Source organism: Saccopteryx leptura, chromosome 6, assembly GCF_036850995.1.
Source record: "Saccopteryx leptura isolate mSacLep1 chromosome 6, mSacLep1_pri_phased_curated, whole genome shotgun sequence".
Lineage (NCBI taxonomy): Eukaryota > Metazoa > Chordata > Mammalia > Chiroptera > Emballonuridae > Saccopteryx > Saccopteryx leptura.
The window spans coordinates 180,084,115-180,110,563 of record NC_089508.1 but is presented as its reverse complement, the minus strand read 5'-3'; the positions used below and the strand labels follow the sequence as shown (position 1 = coordinate 180,110,563).

Genomic DNA, 26,449 nt, shown 5'->3' with positions numbered 1-26,449 from the left:
GTCTAAGAGTGCTATGGGACTCCGAGGGGGGGGGGGGGATATGAACTCTAGTTATAGTCTTCCAGCTTTGAGGTACCACCTCCAATAGCTGGTGGAGCATTCTGCCAGGCTATGCAGGATCTGGTTGCGGCCAACCTGTCCAGCCTCATTGCTGGCTCCTTTCTGCCTGGCTCTCCAGCCTTCAGCCGGCTGGTGTGTTCAAGGAACAGACAAAACCAAGGTCATTGCTGTTTCACAACCTTGGCACTTGCCCCTTCCCATAACCAAACCCTTCTTGTCGTTGACTCTCAACTTGAATGTCACTTTGTCTAGGAGACCTGAAGATTCAAATTTCCAGCTTGTAGCATGAAAACTAGGCATGCTACAAGCTGGAAAGGGAGCTCTTGGCCCGGATTCCGACACTGCCACAAATGTGTCGGGGGAAGGCTGTGGGAAGAGGGGGAGACCTCTTCCCACAGCCTTCCCCCTGCCCAGTCACGCTCACACCATCACATCACCCTCTTTAATTTCTGTATAGAACTCCTTGCAATGATCCATGCTTATAAGGTATTTACTTGGATAATGTCTCTCATCGTCTGGTAGCACATAAGCCCAGGCCTGCAGGGGTCTTGTCTGTCTTGATCACTGCTGTTATTTCTGGTGCCCAGAGCGGGGCAGGAGCTCAACAGATGTTTGGTGACAATGGAACATGAGAATCAAACCTTCATTGACTTGGGCACTCAAGAGAATAGTTATTGAGGGGAAAGCCCCACCTAATGGTATAGAGAAGCTGAAACAGGCACATGGGAAAAGAGGGAGGGATTCGCTCAGAGTTGTGAATGAGCCTATTCCTGTTCCATAGGTCGTGAGTGAAGAGGACTTCCGGCGATGGGCCAGTTTCCGGCATGAGGCCGAGGCGTCCCTAGACAACCGTGATGAGCTTCTAATGGAGACCGCACAGCATCTGGAGAACCAGCTCACCTTACTCGGTAGCTAAAAATAAGTCCTCAATACATGAAAACGAGGCATGCTACAAGCTGGAAAGGGAGCTCTTGGCCCGGATTCCGACACTGCCACAAATGTGTCTCAATTAGAAGCCTTCCCTGGGGTGCCTTTCTAGATATTTGGCACAAACAGTCTGTGCCAACACACAACCCAGACTCCACAGGCAACTTCCCGAGGGTGCCCAGGGGCATTCCTGCACTCCCTGCTGAATGAGGGCTAGGAGCTTGGTTGCTTCTGCTCCATTTGTTCAAATGCTTTTGAGCACCAACTATGTGCCAAGTAGCTTACTAGGCATTGGGGCTACCGCAGAGAACAAGAGTTCAGAGTCTGGCGAGAAAAGTGATTAAAGAAATAATTAAATAGAATGCGATGGGGGTTGAGCTGGACGACATACCAGGTGGGATAGATTCCCAAATAAAAGGTGCCAACCTCACCTGGGGCCAAGGAGGGTGCGGGGAGGCTGGGCCCGGTGGAGAAGAGGAGTTGGTTGGGCCAAGGAGTGTTCCAGGCCGCAGGCTGGGGCCGAGTAAAGGCCTGGAGGTTAGGTAGCCTGGGCCGGCTGGTTACTGAGACCGGCGGTGGCTGAACCACAGAGTACGGGGAAGAGAGATTGGGGGAGAGAGGTCAGCAGGACCCAGATTATGAAGGGCCATGTAAATCACATGTTAAATGTGTGGAGAAGGCATAGGAGGGAAAGCAGGGACAGACTCGTGCTTCACAGAGGTGACTCTGGCTGCTGCTGTTCAGAGCTGGAGTGACCTGCAGGGGGTGGGGCGCAGAGGGGCAGCGTGGAGACCACCCTGAAGAGACAGCGCTGTGTTCCTGTCGGGAAAAGCACTGCTGAGACAGAAGCGGAGGCTTTCTTTATTGGGATTAATCTCAGGGCTCGGAGTGAGTTCTGGGGACGGCCCCTGGGAACTGCAAAAACACACTGGCCACGTGGCCACTTTCTTCTTGGAAGGCAATGCCGGCCTGGGCACGAGGGCCAAGCCTTGGCCCCTTTGAGACCTTGCTGTGTGCCCAGGGCCACATCCGCACATCCCTTTCCACCTTAGCATCTTCTCTGGATAACACACTCCCCCAACCTGCCCGGCCAGGCCCGGTGCAGGGGGAGAGACCCGGCCTCACTGTAAGAAGAATGTGATGCCTTTCTATGTAAAGGTGGCGGCAAGATTTGGTAAGAGGGCTGGCCAGCCGGGGCGGGAGTTCTGCTCCCCACCTCCTCCAGCCTTCTGTTTCTGTGCTTCGAAGGCAGGGGCCCTTGTTTGCAGCCTCACAAGGCCCCCTGGAACGCTGGTCACTAGAGCTCATTTCAGCAGGAACCAGAGAGCTCTCTATCCACGACACAAGGACACCGGAGCTCGCCCACAAGGGCGCCGGCCCCGAGGTTTCTTGCTTGGGGAGCGCTGCGGTTTCCAGTCTCCGCTGGTGAGACGTGCACTCAGCTGCGTCCCCGCGGAGGAGAACACGCTTGTCGGGACCTGTCGGCCTCCTTGGCAGGGAAAGGCTTTCGCAGCCTCCTCGTTTCATTTCCTCTTTCACACAAATAAATGTGTTTTTCCTTCTCCTTCCTTCACTCTGCCTCCCTGGCACAAGACATCAGCTCAGAGTCGCACCTTCTGCGCGCGCCCTCAGAGGGCGAGATGAGGCCGAGCTGTCGCTCCTCCGGAGGTGGGGGGGGGGGGGGGTTGACCGGCGTGTTGGGGCCTCAAACACTAAACCAGCACATTCTGGGGGGCAGCGTGGCTGTTCGCCTTCCCCCAGGCGGCCCCGGGCGGACAGAGATTTCATCCTGCGGCCCAGAAACCACCGTGCCCTGGCTCGCATTCATGCTCGGTCCCACGATAAAGGGACCTTTTCACTATGCATCCAACGGAACTGGTTTGCCAGCCTCTTGTCACTCGGAATTACTGAAAGAAATAAAACGCCTTGCTCCTGCTCAGAGTGAAACAAGCTGTGCTCTTAAAGGAATCTCAATGCAAAGGGGGGGGGGGGGGGGGTCTGGGGTTTTTTGTTTGTTTGTTTTGCTTCATCATTGGTATTCAGTATTTGGGTTGGTGTAGAATTTGGGTGATTCCAAAATTATGGAAGCTGCCTGTTTAATTCTCTCCAAGGAATATTAGCAGAAACCTGGGTCTCCATCCATTCTGCTGTGAGTGGCTGTATGGCAAAGGTTTAGGTCTCTCTGTTTCTCTCTACTCCCGTTGACATGTGCCCTTAGCTCTCTGCACGCCTGCTCAGTTTCTAACTGAGAGCCGTGAAAGAATTCACCCGGCTCCCTCCAAACTCCAATCCGTTCTCTCTAGGAGGATGTGCTTCAATCTCAAAACTGATCCTGCCACTCTCCACCTTTAGTCCCTTCCCTAGCCTGACCAGCAAAGCCTCACCAGACTCTGTCTCCTTTTCTGGGTGTGTCCTGACTCTGACCCCCAGACCTTGACACCTGCTGATCCCTCTGCCTGGAACTCTCTCTCTTCTCCACCTCTTGGCTTGATCTTCCAGGCCTGAGCTTGAAGGACACTTTCTTAGCAAGGCTTTCTCTGACCTCCCAGATGAAGTCTGGGTCTCCTGGTGTATACCTGCATGGCCCCCTGGGCTTCTCGTATAGCTCAGTTATAAACCCTCATCAATAAGCCTTGGCGCTCCGAGAGGGTAGGGACCAGCTCTGGGTAGTTCCCTGCTGTATCCTGGGTGTTTAGCACAGCCTAGAATGTGGAAGATATTTCATTATAATTGCCTGGCTTGATAGGGCTTTGGGGACATTAGGCAGCTACTTTTGTACCATAAATGTGACCTCTGGTGTCTCTGATCACTCCAGGAGCCACTGGGATCGAAGACCGGCTACAGGAAGGCGTTCCAGACACAATCGCTGCCCTGCGGGGAGCTGGGATCCAGCTCTGGGTCCTGACCGGAGATAAGCAGGAGACAGCGGTCAACATCGCCTATGCCTGCAGACTGCTGGACCAGACCGACACTGTTTACTCCGTCAACACAGAAAATCAGGTGAGGCCAAAGTATGTCCAAGCGCAGAGCAGCCCCCAGGCCAGCAGGAGACGGGCTAGGGGTGGTATTTGGGCATCTGAGGAAGCCCCCTTGTGAAAATTTAGGGGCTCAGAGGGCCCTGGAAGTCATCCAGCCCAATATCGTCTCCCTCATCCCCACATACAGTTGGCCGTGTATTTATAGTATGTCTAAGAGTACATGTTAGGAAGTGTTGCCTCTACTGAATTCTACCCTTGGACTACGCTTCTCATTCTACAGATGAGGAAACTGAAGGTCACTGAGACTGTCACCTGCCCCAGGTCACCTTACAGTTTCTGAGACACTTAAGTCCAGAATGCTGTTCTCCTGCAGGCCAGGGTTAATTGCACAATACCCTACTTTATGCTCACAGAAACTCAGAGAGGTTTGTTTAGCATCGTTGGGATTAACTCATCCATTGGGGGAAAAAAAAAATTCAAATTGAAATTATTCCGAGTTTACAATTTCAGCTCCAGTTTGTAAGTCAAATTGGTTTGCCACAAAATAAATCCTGAAAGGAATGATACATGAGACCAGTACATTTTGATAGTAATGGAGAGATAAGCAAAGTTTTAAAACTGTGATTTTTTTTTTTCAACCCAACTAGGTTGTGAGTGGCAGGGAGCCAGGTTTGGAGAGAGGGCTGTGTAGTCTGAAGAAGTGGTAACACAATGTTATGTTGAGGAGGAAAAATCTGTTTTCACAATGCGAATTGCAGAAAGTCAATTTCCTCTCTCTTCCTGGCCCATGGGAATATGTGGGGAGGGCACTGATTTGCATGCTCCTATCAAAGGGAAGCAGGGATTGGTTGAAACAGTGAGGCATTAACAAGGAAGCTCTGTGTTGCCAGGGTGATGAGTGGAGGGGACCCGGAGACCCAGGGCCTGTCAGAGGGGGAAGGAGGGAGCAGAGGGAGGAAGATGGGAAAGGGGAAGACCCTCACAGTAAAAAGGGCAGGAGGATGGTGGAGCCCCAAGCTTTTGGTTTTTCCCAAAGCTAATCAGTATCCAGAAATGTGTGAGGTTTGAGTTTGGTTTTTATTTCATGAAGTATCAACATACACATATTTTTTTTTAAAAAAGTAGTATGAAAAGTGCCTGAGGCCCTTTAGATTAATTGGAAAAATCATTTACTTTCTTGTCAGGTGCACAGATGAGGCTACGATGAGATTAAACCCTAAAGAATTTTCCAAATGAAAATAATCTCAGGGAAACCTTTGGCGTTAATACAATGCTTAGGAGAGAAAGTAATTTGCAGCTTGCTTGAGTGCTTGATCCCTGCAAGAGTGTTGATGTCTTCCTGCCCCGCTGACAATGGAAATTTTGTTTGTGAAGATCATTAGGCTCAAGGTGATTCCAAAAGGACATTGCAAACCTCTGTGGCTAGTGGCATGGGGGGGGGGGGGGGGGTCTGTTAAATACAATGTATTCCTGTAGGAAGCTGAAGATGTTTCCTGATTCATTAGCCAAAGTCCCTAAGGAACGGTGGGCCACGCTTCATGTTGAGTTCAGTCACCATCAACTCTTCTAAAGTTATCTGACACCCTCCAAGATGGTGCATGAATGTTACACCCTGCCCACAGCCCTGGGCGTGCTGAGCCTGGGACTCTTTTCTCCTCCCTGTGTCTGGGGGAAAGGAGTGGGTGCCTAGATCTGTCAAGACAGACGCTCAAGAAATCCATTCTCAATCACAGATTTAGTTAAACCCCCGCTTCATGTAATTACATATAGTCAGTGGATATTTCCTCCAAGGGTTTTTATCTGCCTAATTCACTATAAATTGATTTAGGGCTACTGTTTCTTTGTTATGCATCTTAAAGCTATAAGCAAGTTAGGGGGAATCTCTCTAGACCTCAGGGTTCTCATTCGTCAGATGAGAGAATTAATAACTCTTCTCTGGAAGTGTTGATCTGTCAAGGAATCTTAGAAGGGGCTATTGTATTAAATAGGAACTAATCATAGCAACTATTACTGTTGTTATTGGCCATATAGTCAAAGGCTTTAATACTGTTCAGATACCATAACACTCCAAACTTCATTCTCCTTATCTGTCAAATGGAAACTAAAAAGATTTCAGAGGCTATTTGGGAGGATTAAGTAAGATCATAGAGGGAAAATATTTACTAGCCCAGTATTTGTATTAGTTAACAAATTACATCGAAACTTAACCACTGAAAACAACAGGAATTCATTCTAGCTCAGTTTCTGTGGGTTAGGAGTCCAGGCGTGGCTTAGCTGGGTACAAACCTCTGGTTCAAGGTCTCTCTTGAGGTTTCAGTCAAGCCGTCAGAGTTGTGGGCTCATCTGAATGCTCAATAGGGTGGGCTGTTTGGGAATGGAGAGGAGTCCTTCTCCCAAACTCATGGACATGACTGTTGGCAGGCCTCAGTTCTTCGCCGTGTGGGCCTCCTTCAGAGCAATGCTGCTGGTTTTCCCCAGGGCGAGCCATCCAAGGCAGAGGGAGGAAGTGCCATTATCAGTAGCCAGTCTTCATCAACTAACCAGGGAAGTGGAATCCCATCCTTGCAGCATTCTTTCTGTTAAAAAGGCCTCACTAGTCCTCGCCCACACTCAGGGGGAGGGGCTTCCACCAGGGCATGAATACCAGGAGGTGGAGATCACCCAGAGCCACCTAAGAGGCTGCCTACCACAGTCTCTGACATACACTGAACGTATTAATGAACGCTAACTATTGTGATTGCTACAAAGAAAATTCGCAATAAGTCCTTTTGGAGAGTCTGTTCAGAAGCCTGCATTTCTGATGACTTGCTGCCATCCTATGTTGGGGAAATTTGTATAATTTATGACAGTCCCAACTTCCAGCAAGGACTGTCTTGATCTCTTTCCCAAGTATTTCAGGTGTGGCCGGTGACTTCCCAGGGCCCCTTAGGTTCTGTGCGCACCTGTTTGCCTGTTGAGCACCCCCTACAGGCAGGCTCAGGAACAACGCACTGCGGCCCTACGCACTCCAGAACGAACGAGAACCTTCTCAGATTCTTCTAGATCCCTGGTTCCCAAACCTGTCGTTTTCGAACTTCCACAATTTTTGCCAACATCCATATATTACCTGTGCTATTTTTTTATTTAATGATTTCATTTAGATGGACTCGCTTCAAACTTTTTAAAATTTACTTTTAGGAGAAATTTTGGTACGACAGTAAATGACAAATTGCTACCCTAGGCCACTCATAAAAGAACACGGCTAAATAAAGACCACGTGGACAACACAATGCTGTCAAAACTGATAACCGCAGCTTTTCTCTATCTTTATTGAAAAGTCGTGTTTACAGAAGGCAAAGAGGATTAAGAATATATTTAGAACCACAGTCTGACTCGATATTTGATAGAATCAAAAGTAATGGAGGAGAATTGAGAAGAGAAAATAACTTCATTGTATTATATTTCAAGGTCTACACCAGAAAAAAAATAAGTTTCTTTAAACCAATAAGATGTTCACATTCACGGTCAGTTTTAAACACTATGACCAACACAGGCACACCAACAGGTAAACATGCAGTTGATATATTTTTTTTTTTTTTTTTCATTTTAAGAAGCCACCACAATCTGAGTAGTAACAATCTGCCTGCACTACTAAGTTGGATGACCTTGGGCAAGTTACTAAAAATTTCACCGTTTCCATTTCTTTATCTCTATACTAAGGTTGGTGATAACCCCCCTAGCTGCCACACAGGAATGTTCTGGGGACAAAGGAAAGCTGGAATGACTGGCACCTAGAAAGCATTATCACAGCATGACATAGTGTCGTTCCTTACCATCGGATGAATCTCGTTTATCTCACACCACCCCTGCATCCGTCCCCTACCTCGCTGAGCTAGTTCCATTCCCACTCCCAAGCAGCCTCTCCTAGTCTGGCCGTGAATCCGATTCTAAAGTTTGAAATATGGCAGAGCAATTTTTAAAAAGTCAGAGAACGATTCCCAGGTAAAGGATCTTTTTGGTGGTAGTGTCTTATAACCATTTTCCCAAAGGACAGAGTGAGATTTTTAGACCTACATTTCCAATGGCGCTTACACTAATCCCAACTGTATTATTCCAACTCTTTTGGCAGGAAACCTGTGAATCCATCCTCGACTGTGCCCTGGAAGAGGTAAAGCAGTTTCAGGTCCCGCGGAAGCCGGCCCACAAGCTCTTCGGGTTCCGCCCACCTTCCGAGACACCGCGCCCTACCTCAGGAGCCTCCGTTCCGCAAGTTGGACTGGTCATCGATGGCAAGACGCTGAATGCCGTTTTCCAGGGAAAGCTGGAGAAGAAATTTCTGGAGTTGACCCAGTACTGCCGGTCTGTCCTGTGCTGCCGCTCCACCCCGCTCCAGAAGAGCATGATCGTCAAGCTGGTGCGAGACAAGCTGGGTGTCATGACCCTTTCCATAGGTACCGCCAGGCTGAGATGTGGGTGGTGGTTTGGTAAGGCCGATCTGACAAGAGACCTGGACCAGAGGTGGGGTGGGGGGGTGGGGGGGCGACAGTGTCAACATCCAGATGCTTAGGCTGGGGGTCCTTGTCTTAGAGAGAAGTCACAGTGGCAAGGTGTGGCAGCCAGGGGCGGAAGCAGAGGTGGACTCAGGGTGAACCAAAGTTCTCAGGATTAGCAGGTCAGCTAAGGAGACATCTGGACTTGGATGGATGGCGAAGCCATTGGGACATCTAGGCAGCTCAATAATGTACACGCAGGCCGGCGCATTTGTGGGGGGCGTAGATCATTTCCCCTTCAAGACTTAACACATAGCACAGTACTACCAACCTCGGTGTTTGGGGATCTGATATTCTGCTGAGGGTGGGTGGCTGGCGGGGAGATTGAAAAGTTGGGCCTGTCCCATATTTAATGTCGTATGTTCATTCCTAAATACAAGGCCCAGCACAAAGCATACACGCAATCACACCCAATGAAGAACTCCTCATGGGAGATCATGGTTGAGGCAGAGTAGTAGAACCTGTACGTAATTCAGACCTTCTAGAAGCAACCAACCCTGGTTGACAAGAATCTGACTGATCTGGTCCCCACTTCTCCTCCCGCCATGCTTCTCCCCAACACTCAGCGCTCCAGGCTCCAGCCCAACCCAGCTGCTCCATGCACCCCCTCCTTTCTCTCTTCCTCCCTCCCTCTCTCAGGCCTCTGCACAGCTGTTCCCTCGTGAAACCTCCTCCTTCCAGTCCCACCTAACCTCCCTTTTCTCCAGGAGCCCCGTGGCACACAGCCCTCCTAGCCCCGAAGTACTGGTGTGCTTGCTGTGATGGCCTGCTCAGGAGACCGTGAGTCCCTGAGCAGAGGGACAATGCCAGCCTTACCTGCCGTTTCATCCCATACCCAGCACACACCACACATACAGTAATACTGCATTTATTTAGGGATGTTCTTGCAGATGGTTCCAGGTTCTAGTCTTCCTACACAGACATGGGAAGAGATTTGCCTTCCTGGCATTCCAAATAAGATCCTATGATACATCGTTTTGTCTCCTGGTGTTGAGGTAAAGCATTTCCCCCAAAAAAGAGGGAATGGGCATTAAAAAGTACAGAGAGCAGCAGAGTGTTAGCCACTGCATGCTAATTTTATTCCCCCAAATTGTCCTCTTCAAAACTTCAGACACACACAAGGCTGATTCCCTGAAGTAAGAGATTGGTTTCTCTCCCGTAGCAACAGAAACAAAGCTGGCAGGGCGAGAAATAGGATGAATAGACACCTCTACTCCCTCTGGTTTGCTAACAGAAGAGGTGAAAGGGTTGGTCTGTCCCGCCGTAGGGGAAGGCTAAAAAGACGTGCTGCTCTGCTATCAAGAAGAAAAAGTCATTGTAAGAGTAATGGCTGCTGATAATGACAACATGTCTAAGATAGATAAATGTGGTTGCCAAATAATTAGGGGAAGAAACTTCTCTCCTCCAATGCCATATATTCTATGATGACTAATAGAGGTTTAATTTCTACTTATCAGAACCTACTGGAAGGAGAGGTGGGGATCAGGAGGTGAAGGCAATAGAGTCTACAAACCACGGTCCACAGGCTGAGTCCAGCCCACCGCAGGGTTTTTTTGGGGGGATGATCAGAATGGTTTTTATTTTTCTCACTATAAGGACAGTTGTTCAGTTTGGCTTCTTGGCCGACAAAGCCTAAAACGTGTACTATCCAGCCCTGTGCAGGAAAAGTTTGCTAAGCTCTCGTGTGCAAGGCAAAGCAGTGGGAGGAGCCAGGCTCAGGAGCAGTAGGAGGAGCCAGGCTCGGGAGCAGTGGGAGGAGCCAGGCTTGCGAGCTCTGCAGCTCACTGTACTGCCCTGAGCTGCGCTGTCCAAGATGGCTGCCACCGAGCTAACTGGGCCCGCTTGTCTTTAAAATTAAAATCACATAGAATTCCACCAGCCACATTTACATAGTCCCATGTGGCTAGTGGTTCCCATACTGGACAGTAGAGATGTAAGACATTTCCATCATTACAGAAAGATCTGTTTGACAGTACCAGCCCTAACTCCCAGTTCCCTGAATCAGCTCGTGGGATGGGAACTCACTGTGAGTAAATGGACCTCCACCGAAAAAATCAGTCAATCTCGGTTTTCTATATTCAGAAACAAAACTGAACGCCGTCCCCGTCCTTGGATAGCATGGGCAATCTGATGACTTAGCTGTCCCAACACCCCCGCTGTCTTGATCTGGTCAGTATGTGATGTTATGCTGAGCTAGGGAAGGTGTGCCCACCTTAAAACCGGGAAGACCTCAGCCCCGTCTCCCTGGGTCTCTGCACGGGCTGGATGGCTCCTGCTGCGCCCCCGATGTTGCTCAGAGTCTCCATTTGCTCCTCAGTAAAGTCCACAGTAACATTCGTGAAGGCCTTTTGAGGAGGCTACGAAGCACAGCTCAAGCCTCGCTTATTCACCATTGTCTTCCAAATACCCAATATGGTGCCAAATATTTGTTGGATGATAAAGAAAAAAGTAGGGCTTCTTGTCCAAAGAAGAAAAGACATCTCTCAGGTGAAATACTGTAGCGATTGACTTTTCCTGTAGGACTATTTAGAGCAATGTTAAAAGGATTCGATTGAGTACAAATGGGATGCTTCAGAGTAACTGCTATAAAACCCTCCTCAGTGTCCTGCAGCAGCTGGACCAGGATTAAAGGTACCTCATTACCTCTCTTCTTGCAGGCGACGGAGCAAATGATGTGAGCATGATTCAAGCTGCTGATGTTGGGATTGGAATATCCGGACAGGAAGGCATGCAGGTACCGTTCCCTTTAACTATTCTCGATTCTTCCTGGCCCTACCTGACCCTCGCTGGAGAGTGAAGGCTTTCTTCAGTGTTGGGTGAACTTCTCCCTGAGAGTTTTGCAGAATTGTCATCTGAAGGTCAGGGCGCTTCCGTGCCATAGGCCTCCCTCACCAGCTCCCTACTGCCCAGTCCTTCAGAACACAGAGGAAAGGATGCTCAGCTTTCTGCAGAGAGCTGGCAGTACCTGTGTGCCAAAGCCAAACAGCTACCCACTCATTCAGGGAAGTGTTACCGGAAGCCTCATGTTTTTCCTTAACTCTGCCTGCATGCTCTGGTGCAAAGTGCACGTGCAGGAGGTTGCAGCACAGAGTTTAACATCGAATCGGCCAATCCGGAGATGAGAGGCTAAGGTTAAAGACCGGCTCCCCAGTGGCATGTAGGTAACAGATTATATAGGGCAAAAATCACAAGCCACCATGGTTTAAGGCAGGGGTCCCCAAACTTTTTACACAGGGGGCCAGTTCACTGTCCCTCAGACCATTGGAGGGCTGGACTATAAAAAAAAAACTATGAACAAATCCCTATGCACACTGCACATATCTTATTTTAAAGTAAAAAAAAAAAAAAAAAAAACGGGAACAAATACAATATTTAAAATAAAGAACAAGTAAATTTAAATCAACAAACTGACCAGTATTTCAATGGGAACTATGCTCCTCTCACTGACTACCAATGAAAGAGATGCCCCTTCTGGAAGTGCGGAAGGGGCCGGATAAATGGCCTCCGGGGGCCGCATGCGGCCCGCAGGCCGTAGTTTGGGGACCCCTGGTTTAAGGGTTGTGCTAGGAGCTGATTGTTGGAGGTGAGCTAAGGGTGATGAATCATTTCTTGGGGTCTTGAGGACAGCTCTGAGCTCCTTTCCTGTGTCCCTGTGTACGGTCTCATGGGGAAGTAGTCAGGGAAGTCATTCAACCTTAGGGCTCAGGAACTAAAACATAAGTTAGGTCAAGATGTTATCACTTTGTGCCCATCACCCAAAGCCAAATCATGCAATACAACACAATCAACAGTTTAAATGCTATAGAGATGTTTACCTGAAACCTCTTATTGATCAATGTCACCCTGTTAAGTTTAATGTCTCAATTTAAAAAAAGATGTTTTTAGCCTGACCTGTTATCTGGGCTGTGAGACCATTAGTGAGGTTCAGGCTACTGTTTTCTGCTGCCTTTGGGGCTGCTGATCATCTGGGGAAAGATGGGGGGCGGGGGGGTGACAGAGAGATATTTCTAGAGTTAGGATTTAAAGCTAAATTTAAAGTCATAAGGACGCCTGGTTTCAGAAAGCTAAGCCTTCCTTGGACTCCATGCTTCCTCCCTAGATCCCTGCCGGGTTCTATGACCAGACTTGTCCAAACCTCACCGTCTTACAAGAGTACTAAGAACTGTGTCTTGTTCTGAGTGATGCCAAGGGCAGCAGACAGATCCCATCTGAGAGTGGAGGGGGAGACAGGAGGGGACCAGGGGTGCAGAGTGAGGCTTGCTTGCCTGGAAGCCCTTACTCTCGGCTAACCATTGCATCCCTAGCGTGGTGCTCAAAACATACTGGGCCACGATACGTGCTTGTCGGATAAACAGGAAATGAAGGGCTGAACTAGACCAAGCGGCCCGTTCTGCCTTGTCCTTATTGGATTCTGGCAGGGTTTGGGTTTCCCAGAGGGTGGGGTGTCAGAGTCAAAAGAGCCACCCGAGGGCACCATATAATAATAGCAAGGGTCTTTCAGACTCTACCAGCTATGAACCTAGATCCTTGGTCGGCAAACCGCGACTTGCAAGCCACATGCGGCTCTTTGGCCCCTTGAGTGTTTAGCAAAGGCCTGCTTAGGAGGACCCTAATTAAGTTAGTAACAATGTACCTACCTATATATATAGTTTAAGTTTAAACAATTTGGCTCTCAAAAGAAATTTCAATCGTTGTACTGTTGATATTTGGCTCTGTTGGCTCATGAGTTTGCCGACCACTGAAGAGGAAGCCTTACCCGCGAGGGAGCCTCTTGGGCGCCCTGGCAGCCATGACGGAGGTTGACGTCCCTGCTCTGCCCTCGCAGGCCGTCATGTCCAGTGACTTCGCCATCTCCCGCTTCAGACACCTGAAGAAGCTGCTGCTCGTGCACGGCCACTGGTGCTACTCGCGGCTGGCCAGGATGGTGGTGTACTACTTCTACAAGAACGTGGTGAGTAGCCCACAGTGACCTCCCACCCCGGAGCCCTTGCCGGGGACCAGCTGGCCCCACAGCCGTACACAGAGCATCTCAGTAAGAGGGAATGAGTGGGGTTCACCTAGATTTTGAATCCTGATACTGTCCCTTACTCGCTCTGTGACCTTGGGCAAGACGGTGCTCTTCTCTGGGCCTTAGTTTTGTCTTTGACAAAACGGGTCCAGTACTGTCTGGTGTGCGGAGTTGCTGTGAGGATGCCACACTGTGTGGAAATCACTGAGTACACGGGAGGCAGCGTGAGTCGTTACAAACATGGACCCTGGCATCAGACATGCTCAGCTCAAATCAAGGCTCCTGTATTTGGTAATGGACCCTCCACCTTAGTTTCACAGTCTGTAAAATGGGGCTGGTTGAAGTACCTTTCTCACGTATTTGCTAAGAGGATTAAAGGAGAGCTGGTGTAGAAAATGAATAGCAGGTGGTAATTACCCCATAGAGGTAGCCATTATGTTGTGTCCTGGTTGTTGCTGTTGTTACTCTTAGAGGCGCTCCATAAATGTGATGTATTCTCTGACTACAGGAAAGAGAAGGATTTGAAGAATAACTAGTGTGACTTTTCTCTTAGATTTCCTCCCCAGAGGAAGCCACTCTAATGCAGGCACCTTAGCCCACCCCTTGGGAATGTAAAAAGATTTAGGATGAAGTTCTTGACTTCTACCTGACCCTACGTATCACTTCCCAGCAGGAAGTTCACAGGGGTCAGGACACTAAATAAAACATCTATTGGCAAAAGGCTTAGAGCAGGGAGGTCGCCTGGGTTTTAGTCGTGCCTGGCTCTAGCATGCCGTGTGAACGTGGAAGAACCCCTTAACCTCCTTCCGAGCCTTGGTCTCCTCATCAGTAACACGAGGAGACGATGACCCTCTGCCTCCATAAGGTATGATAAAGAGGCTTCAGTGTCAGAGCTCTGGCATGCACATACCAACACAAAAAATTGTTACTCCTAAAAAACAGGTTCATGTCTGTCTTGTCAATGAGGGGCCAAGATGAGCACACATCAGCTGAGGCATTAAAACTATCAGAGGCTCTTGTTTGAAAAGCCCTTGATTGACAAGAAGGACAGGACGAAGTCAGATGTTGCTGTACTAAAGGGAGGGTACAAGAGCCTGAGTTCTTCATTGTCTAGTAGTTCAAGGACCTTCAAATAATCCCCAAGAGCCTCCAAGTAAGTGACATTGTCTGCAAGCAGGTCTGAGAGGGCAGCAAGAGGGGAAAACGGGTAATTTGGAGGCCAAGTAGATTTTCTCTTGGTCTCGGTCCTCCGTTTTTCCTTATGGAAACAGGAATGGATTCGTCACCCTTGCTCACAAGTGAGCATTTCTATGCCGAGTTCAATGTATGTGTGTGTGTGCACCACACACATCTATATATAAACAGCATGGTAAAAATGTTAATCCAATAAGCTGATGATACTATTTTGCTTGTAAGTCAATGCAAAGTCACTCATTCTGATTGGAAATTCATTCTGAGCCTGAAAGACTATTTACTTAGAATTCAAAATGCCCCATTTAATTTTTTCTCTCTCGGCCTCTCAGGGCGTAGTTCTTTTGGCTAAGCCCAACCTCTCCTCTGCATTAAATGTGTGCAGCAGAAGAGGCTATGTGCTTCCAGGCAGCCGCGCTGTCAAAGCTTAAATGATACTTATTTCCAGCCTGACGCCAAGCTCGCGATTGCAATACCGATGCCACATTATCTCCCCTTGGCAATTAGGGGGTTGAGAACTATGACTTCCGCATCCGAAACCAATTTCCGAGGGGATTAAAACCCTGCCTGCTCGGAAACGTGAACAATGAATTAATTACCACCCTGTGGCTTCTGTGGGAGGAAAGGCAGGCGCCCACTTTGGGCGCTGCCAGCATGGGTTCAGGGCACTCCCTCCCGGGTGCCAAGACTCCAGCCAGACAGAGGAAGTAGGAACAAGCCAGATCCTCCCAGGGCCACGGAGCAAGAAGACACTCTTCAGTGTTGAAACTCCAGCATGAGTGTTAGGAGGAAAGCACAACTAAGGTAAACGCATGATTACTCAAATCATGACTGAACAGCTACTGTGTCAAGAACATTATCAGGCACTGGCTCTAGGGACAGATGTGGTCACTGCCCTCCTGAGGCTTGTAGTCTATACCAGGGCTCAGCAAACTTATGCTGCGAAGGGCCACATGACAAGTGTTTTCAGCTTTAGTGGGCCATCCAGCTCTGCCGTGGCTCCTCAGCTCCTCTGTGGAAAGCGGGTACAGACACGACGCAAGCAGATTAACATGGCTGTGTCCCAGTGTAGGTTTGAACCAGCAGCATTAGCATTGTCTAGACCCTTTTAGAAATGACGTCCTCAGGGTCCACCCCAGACCTGCTGGCTCAGAATCTGCGTTCTTTATAAGATCCCAATATGATTCTGATGAGCCTTCATGATTGATAAGCACTGGTATAGGGGGAAAGAACTTTATTTTTAAGTCATCTCCTGAGAGGAAGGTCAGGGTCCTATAGCCATATCTCTAGGAGATGAGGAAACCTAACTCAGAGAGGTTAAGAGACTCTTTCATATTCACACAGCATGCTCAAGTCAGGCAAGACTAAAACCCAGACTGAATTCCCTACTCTAAATACTTTTGCCAACAGCTGGTTGATTTAGTGTCCTGACCTCTATGAACGAACTCCCCGTTGGGAAGTGATATGTAGGGTCCCAGGTGGAAACCAGGAAGAAATTGACATTTCAGCTATGACCTGAGAGAGAAGACAGAATTCTAATTTAACCAGTTTCCTTGCTGAGAAGGAGAGGCTTCACAATCTGAGTCCTTATAGGAACTATTTCAGGCAGTTTATTTATAATCTTATTGCATACTGTATTTCCCCCATGTATAAGACACACCCTTTTTCAAAAAATTTGGGGTCTAAAAACTGGGTGCGTCTTATACAGTGGTTGTAGATTTTTTTACTTGCATTTCCTGCTTTTTCACGTGGATGAGTTGTATGAATTTTATGATGAATAGAACTTGAGTTTAATTTTTTTTTCAAATTTCAGCCTCCAAAATGAAGGTGCATCTTATACATGGGGAAATACAGTACATTGTGTCTAATTCAAAACAGAAGTGTAAGTGACTTACAGTAAAACCGGAAGGCAATAGGGAAGTCGTAAAGGAACTATAAGAGTAGAGGTCAGGAGCCAGAGTCAGGGAAGTTCATTGTACCGGGACCCTGGGATAAGATGCTGACTATGAAATGTCCAGTTAAAACAAGCAGACTAGTTCTCCAGGAAAACACTCTCTCTCCACTCTGAATTCAGAGATCCGTTCATCAAGCAGATCTTCAGCAAAGGGCCACAGACACCTTCATGAACTTTCTTCCCTGGCATTTTTGTAGGAAGTGAAAATGAACCTCCCTGTGGTCACCTTGGGTTTCCTCACAACACTTCATAAAAGCCAACATTGAACGATAATTCAGTAAGGACCTTTCCATGGAAAACTGAGCCAGTGATAGCCAGTGGACAGCGTATTATTGCCTCAGCTAGGGCTTAGTGGAGCCCTTCGGCGCTGCTGGTGTGTGGTGGTGGGCAAGGAGCTTAATGCATGCTTGTTCTCCGACGCCCAGTTCCCCAGGGTTCCCCAGGCCACCCCTGACTTCTGTCCTGTTTCCTTGATACTTAAAACTGCCTGCTTCTGTTTGGCACAGCATTACCAGGGGTAACACCCACCACTCTTATAGAGAACCATTCATGTACTAAGCACTGTGCCGACACCTTTACATACATATGCACCCATGAGAGTAAGTGTGGTATAGGGGCTCAGAGCTTTGTGCTAGAGCCCGACAGGGTTCAAATCCCAGTCCTGCTCTCCCGCTTAACAACCATGTGGCCCTAAGTAACTTATTTCAGCTCTCTGTGCCTCAGTCTCTCCATATGTAAAATGGGATGCTACGTAACTCACGGGATTGAGGTGGGCATAAATGAGTTCACATGTGAGGTGCTTAGGACAGCACCTTGTACATGGTAAACATGTAACTTGTCCAGATTGAGCTGGATGATGACTCCAGTGGCAACAGCAGGTGCTAACAGCCTGGTGGGGTGGAGACAGGGTGCTTCCCACTAGTCATTTGGACAGAAAAGCCATATTATAACATGTTTATATTGTTATTCCAATCGTTAATAGAGAGCCCCTTCAAAATAACACTGGCCCACAGTTAAGGAATGAGAATCCTAACTTGAACACAAACTTGCAGAAGGATTTCTTACAATACCTTTCCTGCCTCTGTGTCCCAGCCACATGGAGCGGAGAGGTTCTAATCCTAACTCCGGGGCCAGCTGCTTGTGTGACCTTGCTCAGGACACCAAAAAATATCAGAGCATGGATCACTGTCACCACAGACACTAGGAGTGGCCCAGGCTACCCCCAGTGGGATGTCTCGAGTGAGAAAGAGCTGCAGAAAGCAAGTTAGGCAAGTTTTCTTCCTCACCCCACTGAGCCACGGGTCCGGGACCCGTGAGGACCTTGTGAGAGAGGAGTCCTCTTCCCTGCAGGTGCCTGGCCTGCCTTTGCCAGGCCGTGGTCTAGGTACTATCACCTTATCTGAAAGGTGGCAAGAGGGTGTTCAGAAAGGTTGAGCAATTTGCCCAAGGTCACACAGCTAGTAAGTGACAGAACTGGGGATTCAAAACCAGTCCTCTCTGCCTCCGAAACCCTGTGCTCTTAGCCATAATATGTATGGACCTTGACAAGGTCCCGAAGAGCATTAGTAGCAGCCGCAGCACGTAGTAGTCATTAGTAGTGGTAGTAGGGTCAGGAGCTGCCGCTCCAAGGATCTATCTCCAATCCTCACCTGACTTTGCATGCCACGAGTGAGGAGACAAGCTCCCTGTCGGCGTAGGGAGGGTCAGGGTCCCCGAGCGGCAGTTGAGGACCTGCTGCCCACGGGTCCTCGCTCAGCGGGCCGCCCCGTCTGCCTGCAGTGCTACGTCAACCTGCTCTTCTGGTACCAGTTCTTCTGCGGCTTCTCGGGCTCCACCATGATCGACTACTGGCAGATGATCTTCTTCAACCTCTTCTTCACCTCGCTGCCTCCACTTGTCTTCGGGATCCTCGATAAAGACGTCTCCGCGGAAACACTCCTGGCTTTGCCCGAGCTCTACAAGAGCGGCCAGGACTCCGAGGTAAGGGGTGCGGGTGGCCTCGCTTCCCCCTGGAGCTGGCAGAGCAAGAGCACTGGGCTGGGGGTCAGGAGCCCTGCGTCCTAGTCACTGCTCCACCACGCACCTCCCACGGGGCCAAGGAATCTCACTCCCCTCTTGTGGCCTATTTCTCATGTGCTGTTGAGGGTGATGGGCCAGACCACTGAGTTTGTATGTTTCTCTTTAGTGATTTCTTCATTATACCATCCGTTATGGGGCTGTCCTAGTGGGAGGGAGAGTGGGCGTGCAGCAAGATCCCCCTTGGCCAGCCCCCATATCCAGGCTTTCGACAGACCTCCCTGAGGCTCAGCTTTGGAGCCCCTGGGACTCAAAAGGAATTTGCTCATCACTGGGTGAGGCATTCACACATGCGGGCTTCCACCACAATTCAGGGAAGGCAAAACTCAGGACCGCACGTGGTCTAGAGTTCCTGCTGGTGTCAGGCAGACTAGAGAAGGCCTGGGAGGCTATCAGGATGGCCTCCTAAAAGACACAGAGAGGCCACAGTGACACCTGCCTGATTTGGAGAGGTCAGCGGGCACTCCAGGTGGTCAGGAGGTTGGGGCCAGGGGCCAGAGAGGAGGGCGCTCTGGGAGAAGGAACCCTGAAATGCCGGAGAGCACCTTTGCACCTGGAGCGGGGGGGGGGGGGGGGAGCAAAGCCAGATGTGGTGCCTGAGAGCAGGTGATATTCGACGGACTGCCAACAAAGAACCCAGCCCAGTCCTAACCCAAAGATAGGCGCACACAGCTTCAGCGAGGGAGGCGTGGTGAAGGCTCCTGTACATCCGAGGCCTTCTACCTGCCCCCTTCCCACAGGCACGCTGGCTGGAGAACGTTTGCCTTGCGTGTCTAACGTTGAAAGTTAATGTAGCAAAAGCATACCCGGTAAATGGTTTCACTTTTCCCAGGGAAGGCACAAAATGAGAAGGCGTGTGTCCAGAGCCATTGAGCTCCGTCTCTTGGCAAACAGACCCTGGTCTGTGACAAATGGTCCTTTCAAATGCCATTTGGAAACCTTAGAAACTCTAAGCTTACCAAGTTGTTTATTTTCATTATTAAAGAATTGTTTATTATTCTTTTTTTTTTTTTTTTTAAGATTCTACACATCAGTCAGATCATACAGTATTTGTGCCTGTCTGAATTATTTCACTTAACCTAAAACTCTCTGGGTCTATCCATGCAGTCACAAATGGCAAGGTAATTTTATTTTGGCTGAATAATATTTCAGTGTGTGTGTGTTTATATATACATATGTATATATATACACATATATGTCTATACAGTGAACATAGGGGTACACGTATCTTTTCAAATGAATGTTTTTTGTTTGCTTCAAATAATACCCAGAAGTGGAATGTCCAGGTCATATGGCAGCTCTGTTGAGGATTCTCCCTACTATTTTCCATAGTGGCCGCACACTGTTCCGTCCCACCAACGGCCCGCAAGCGTTCCCCGTGCTCACCAGCACCTGATTGTTGGCTTGTCACTGACGGCCACTCTGGTGGCGCTGACTGTCGATGTGTTCTTTCTCGGCAGTGCTACAACCTGTTGACTTTCTGGGTTTCCATGATGGATGCAGTCTACCAGAGCCTCATCTGTTTCTTTATCCCTTACCTGGTAAGTAAGAGAGTTCCATCCTAACAATAAAAATCGCAGGGTGGGGCTGGTCCCGTTTATATGAAATCCTACCTAGCCATGTCTTTCTAGATACTCAGAGCACAGGCTCAAAGTGGGTGGCCTGTGGACTATGGCCAAACCAGGGCATTGAAATGTCAGAAAGTTTTATTCATATGCTTGACTTTCTGCCGGCTGTTGAAAGCCACCATCACACTGGATTATTTTTCCCTGGTGGCAGAAATCCAGAGCTGACTCACAGCCCTACTTAGATGGGCCCCATGTTCCCCTGTTTGCCATTGTCCCCACCGGTCCCTTTTTTCTCATAGCTGGGCCTTCTTCACTCATTTACCCTTTCCTACTTGAGCTTGAAAGTATTTGAATTGGCAACCCTTGAATTGGATTTGTGCTCCTGAGGTCAGAGCAGCAAGTTCTGATAATAAAGACTCCTGCCTTACCTACAATAAAAGCAAGAACACCTACAGCAAGGATACCAGCCCCATTCAGTCCAGTTCCCCAGAGAGAGTGAGAACTTCGTGAAGGGTATCTGTATTTCTCCCAGACAGGGAACCAGAATGTGGGGGAACTGCTACCACATTAGATGGTAGTCTCTACCTGTCCTCCGGCCTCATATCCTTTTGCAATTAGTAACATGGGGATCAAAAAAGCAGGCATTTTAAGCTTTGTTTGGATTACCTGGCTTACAGCCCCTCCCTGGGCAGGCTTCTGTCTGTCTTTCCCGACGAATCTTTTGCTGCTGTTGTGAGCTCAGCACACAACTATTTAAAGTTCCGCAACCAACCACATCCACCTTCCGCTCTGGCCTTTGGCTGGACGGCCCTTTCCCCTCCTCAGGGTCTCAGCTGATGCCGCCCCTCTCTGTACTCCCAGGGTGCCTCGTACTTGCTTCCATTGTAGCATTTCCCCCCAAAGGTGGACTGCGATCACCCTGCCAAGTAGGCTGTGAACTCCCGGGAGGTGGACACAAAAGTGGCTTCCGCAGATGGCATCATGCCTAGTGGGTGCTCAGTAAATTCTTCCAGTCACCTCAAATATTCTGGAATGCCCAGAATATTGCTGTGAAAGCCTGTTTCTAAATCATCTGTCGACTCGCTGCTCCTCTCATCTGCTCTGTGGGTCAGTCCCACAGAGACGGGGCTGGGCATCCACTCCCCATTCTTCCCTTCAACCTGGACACCGGGCTTCACCGATGCTTTGGAATCACCGTGTCAAGGCCAAGGCTTTGGGCCCACGGGCGCCCCTGACAGTACCTATTTTGTCCCTCCTCTGCAGACCTACAGGGACTCAGACATCGACGTCTTCACCTTCGGGACACCCGTCAACACCATCTCCCTTGCCACCATCCTCCTGCACCAGGCAATGGAGATGAAGACCTGGGTGAGTGGCTCTCGGGCTTAAAGTCTGTGTTCCTGTTTATTGACCACGTTCAGCTGTCTAGGGTTTTGTACTTGATATCAATGAGCCACTCGGTAGAGACGTATTGAGCTTTGACCTGGGTCTCTCCACACGAGGATGAAAGAAGTTACGGAAGAGAACGTTTCTGGCCTCAACTTGCTTGTTGTTTTCAGACAAGGAGCACGTGAGACTGACCTTGCTGTGTTAGGGAAGCGCGCTCCTCGTTTCATTTCTGGATAAAATAAATGAGAAAGCTGCCTTTGTGTAACCACATCTCAAGCTGAACTATCACATTTTAGTATCTGAAAAGGCAACGCCAGATTTTTCATTAGCTCTCATCATTGATAATCATAAAAACAAAGAGCTTAAAATTATATGCCAAGTGTCTATCTACATGATTTTAATGTATTACCTAACTTCCCAGAACCTTTGCATTCGGTGGGCTTTTGTTTTGAGAGTTAACTGACATAGAGCACAGTGGAAGTTTAAGGTACACAGCATAATGCCTTTACATATGTTGCAAAGTAATGGATGTTAATGAAATGTATTGTGGTCATCATTTCGCCATACGTGTATGTGTTAGGTGGTTTTAATTTATGGGGTGACATTTGCAAAGCTGTAGAGGTTTCAAGAGTAAAATTCAATTAAACATCATCTGCACACTGTACTGTGTACCAATCCCCCCAAAATCCCTTTCTGCCCATTTTCCTCACCTCCACCTACCCCACCCCCTTTCCTTCTGCTGTCACCACACTGTTGTCTGGGTGATATGGATAGAGATGTGTGTTTTGCCTACCCTCTTCACCTTCTTTAATCCAGTCCCCTCATTCTCCTCCCCTCTGCCAGCTGTCGGTCTGTTCCATGTGTCCATGCCTCTCTTTCCATTTTCTTTGTCAGTTTAATTTGTTCATTAGATTCCACATATAAGTGAGATCATGTGGTATTTTTCTTTCTCTGCCTGGCTTATTTCACTCAGCCTAATACTCTCCAGGTCCACCCATGCTGTTGCCAGAGGTAAGATTTCCTTCTTCTTTACATCCGTGTAGTATTCCGTTCTGTACATACATGTACCATGGCTTTTTCATCCTCTCACCTATTGATGGGCACTTGGGCTGTTTCCAGATCTTGGCTACTGTAAGTAATGTTGCAGTGAGCATAGGTGTACATATATGCTTTCAAATTAGTGCTTTGGGCTTCTTAGGCTCTATTCCCAGGAGGGGGATCTCTGGGTCATAGGGCAGCTCCATTTTTAATCTTTTGAGGGAGCTCCATGTTGTTTTCCCCAGTGGCTGCACCAGTCTGCATTCCCACCAACAAGGCACAAGAAAAATAAATAAAGGAAACAATAAAGCAGTAAGACCAAAATGGGGCTCCTCAAAAACCCTAATGAAAACTAATCTCTGGCAAAACCGATTCAGAATAAGACACAAAAACTGACCATAGAAACAACACTAGGAATAAAAAAGACTAATTATTGATATAATCAATTTTTAAATAATTTTTTAAATGTAACCAAGTCACGAGTTTCTTTAAATGTAAAACTTACCAAAACGTATTCAAGCTCACTCAGCAAACCTGAATAAACCAATCACCATTAAAGAAATTGAATTTGTAATCCTGTTCCCAAACTCACCAAGCCCAGAGGGTTATTAAGGTGAGTTTGACCAAACTTAAAAGGGACAGATAATTATTTCGCAGATGAGAAAGATAGGCATTTTTCTTATGGCTGGAATAGTCCCGATACCAAAATTGGTGCGGACAATTTAAGGAAAGAAAATTACTAACTAGTCCCACCAAATGAACACAGATGTAAAAATTCTAAATTATTGACAAGGCGACTCAGCAGTTTGTTGAAAAAAAACAGTAGAACCCAACACAGAAACTTTCATATGCTGTTAGTAGACTAGAAACTGAGACCAGGACTCGGGAGAGCAGTTTGAAAATAGCCAGGTGTTAAGTGCTCACATGCTATGACACAACTCCAGTTCTGAATATGCAGCCTGAAATCCTCTTGCACATGTGTACACAGAGGCGTGTACAAGAATTACACCATTCTTCTTAAAAACAAAAAAATTTAAATGGAAAGAGCCTAGATGTTCATCAGGAGGAAAATAAGTAAATTGTGGCATATATATATATATATATATATATATATATACAATAGAACTGTTAAAATGAATAAACTAGAGCCATATCTATCAACAAGATAAAACTCTGAAGCACATATTTAAAAGTTACAGAAGGATAGCCATAAATGATACAGTAACAAAGCATCCATATGCATGGCTACATAAATATGTATATATCAAATACACATCAGAACCAGGAATGCTGAATTTATGTTCAAGATGAAAGAGAAAGCATTCACAGGAGTGCTTTGATTATAGCTGTAACACTTCATCTTTTAACAAAACTCTGAGGCAAATATTACATAAGGTAAAAATGGACAAAGCTGGATGTTGAGCGTAGGACATTTATTGTCTGTACTATCATCCCTTGTCGTATTGCAGTTTACTTTTCGTGGTCTCACTGTATTGTGGATTTTTAAATTGTATAATATCTAATTTTGTATTGTAGATCTTTCACTATATCGTGGGATTTTGTGGTATATAGGCATTTATATATATATATTATTTTAATTATTTTTGCGATAAAATAAGCATTATTTTAAAATAAGCTAATTCATCATCATCTTCATCATTCAAGTTGTAGTATATTCCCTGGTGAGTACTCATATAGAATTTTATATGTGGTTAAAATTACGTAGGTTTAAGAGTGTAGAAAGTGTTTAAGAGCAGAGAAAGTGTTTGTAAGAGTGTGGGAAAGGTTAATAACAGTGTGGGAAAGGTTTATAAGAGTGTGGGGAGGGTTTAGAAAGCCTTAAAGTATATATAAGTAATAAAATAAATATAGGGTCACTACTTTGTGGATTTTCACCTACCCCCCAAATAGAAGAGAGACCACTGTATGCTGAAAATATTGATATTTCACAAAAAATTACATTTTAAAAAAACTAGCTCAAGGTATTTCCCAAGAGGAACTCTGCCTTCTACAACCCTCTTAACCATTGGATATTTTTTAACCTTTCAAAATGCCCTGCCAAGTATAATCAGCCCTCAATCGGGGATGAAACAAGAGATGAGACTGAAGATTCCGTGGCCTCTGATTGGCCTCTCCGCCCACTCTCTGAAAGCTCTGCATCCAGTACTTTGAAAGAGGAAATCTGTCCCTTTCACACACTCTGCAGCATTAGCAATTTTCCAAATGCATCTCTAACCCAGGTATCCCCAGTTACTAGAAAGGAATCAACTACTAGAATTGTTATGCAAAAATGTATTTCTTTTTTGAAAGTTCTTGAGGCATGGGGAAGATTCTATTTCTAACCCAGGTAGAAATCTAACATGAATTCTAATGGCTGTGTCGGTTTACACAGTCCCCACCAAAGCAACTGAAAAAAATTAGCTGCTTTCTTCTTCCGGAACCAGGGCTGGGTTATTCAGATCACCTCTCCCAATGAAAACAGCTAAAAATAATGGATATTTTCACACACACACACACACAAAAAAAAAAAAAAAACCCTTAAAATTATAAAAACAACTGAAAGGATAATAAAGACAAAAAACCTTTGGAAAAGAAGGATTCTAGAGAGGCAAGCCAAGCAAAAGCCTGTTTTCCTTTAGGTTGTTTGCAACCCTGCCCAAAATGAACTTGGTTTTTGGCAGACTTGACTGAGCAAAAGGTTCAGAAATCAAAACCCACGCACCCAAGGCAGGAGTCCAATAACAGCCCACACTAAGACCCACGGGGCTAGAGCTTCAGGGTAAGCATACAAGCAAACATGCACCTGCCTGCGCCCCCTCCCCACAGGACTGCCGACCCTCCTCTCTGTGCGACAGAGAGGGAGAGTCAGGACAGAAGACCTGTCCTGGGGAAAGAAGGCAAGCTCCCCCAAACAGATTTGCACACCACCCAGGAGAGCCAAAACTCCAGAGAAAACCGTCTCAACCTAAGTCTCACATCATCCCTCCTTCCTTTCCAAGGGCGGTAAGCACCACAGACTCAAATATAACCCAGCTCTCAAGGAAGCAAGAACTCATTAGTGAGGATCGAAATAACAAGCATCAGAAACCAATGTTTCAGGAGTTGGCATTATCAAATATAAATTGCTGAAGAGCTATGTTTAAAGAAAAAATAAGCTTTAAAATATCTGGAGATTGGTAAACTATATAAAGCAACCCAGCAGACTGGAAAATCGACCAAATAAAACATTTAGAAATTAAAAAAATACAACAAATATCATTTATTTTTAGGGCTGGCTTAACAGCAAATTAGACTCAGTTGGTGGGGGGGTGGGGGGGGAATTAGTGAAGTGGTCAAAAGAAATTATCCAGAATATAAAACAGAAGAAAAATAATGAAAACTATGGAAGAAGAATCAAGTATATGGAAGATAGAGTGGTATCCTAAAAGGTCTAATATACATTTGATCAAACTCTCAGAAAGAAATGAAATGGGGAGTATTTTAGAAGATAGTGACGAGAATTTTGCAGAAGTGACAAAATGCACCAACCCACGGCTTCAAGAAAGTCAACAAACACCCAAACAAGATAAAAAGAAATCCGCCCTTATTATAGCATTAGGAAATGATAGAACACTAAAGGCAAAATAAAAATCATACAAGCATGCCAGGTTTTAAATGATAAATTTCCTCCTAAGGAACAACAGGTGAGGACTTGCAAACTTCTCAGTAGCAACAATGGAAGCCAGACAATG

General features: G+C 47.1%; 1 protein-coding gene across 4 annotated transcripts in view; it reads left to right on the top strand.

Moving 5' to 3' along the window:
- Positions 1–26,449, top strand: part of ATP10B (ATPase phospholipid transporting 10B (putative)) — a 264,075-nt gene that overhangs the window by 226,228 nt on the left and 11,398 nt on the right. For all 4 annotated transcript variants that reach the window (XM_066341903.1, XM_066341904.1, XM_066341906.1 and 1 more), the window contains 8 exons: positions 842–968; positions 3,803–3,987; positions 8,074–8,395; positions 11,152–11,228; positions 13,320–13,445; positions 18,427–18,627; positions 20,184–20,264; positions 21,555–21,659. In XM_066341903.1, coding sequence (XP_066198000.1) covers positions 842–968; positions 3,803–3,987; positions 8,074–8,395; positions 11,152–11,228; positions 13,320–13,445; positions 18,427–18,627; positions 20,184–20,264; positions 21,555–21,659 — 1,224 coding nt within the window. The remainder of the gene's footprint in view (positions 1–841; positions 969–3,802; positions 3,988–8,073; positions 8,396–11,151; positions 11,229–13,319; positions 13,446–18,426; positions 18,628–20,183; positions 20,265–21,554; positions 21,660–26,449) is intronic.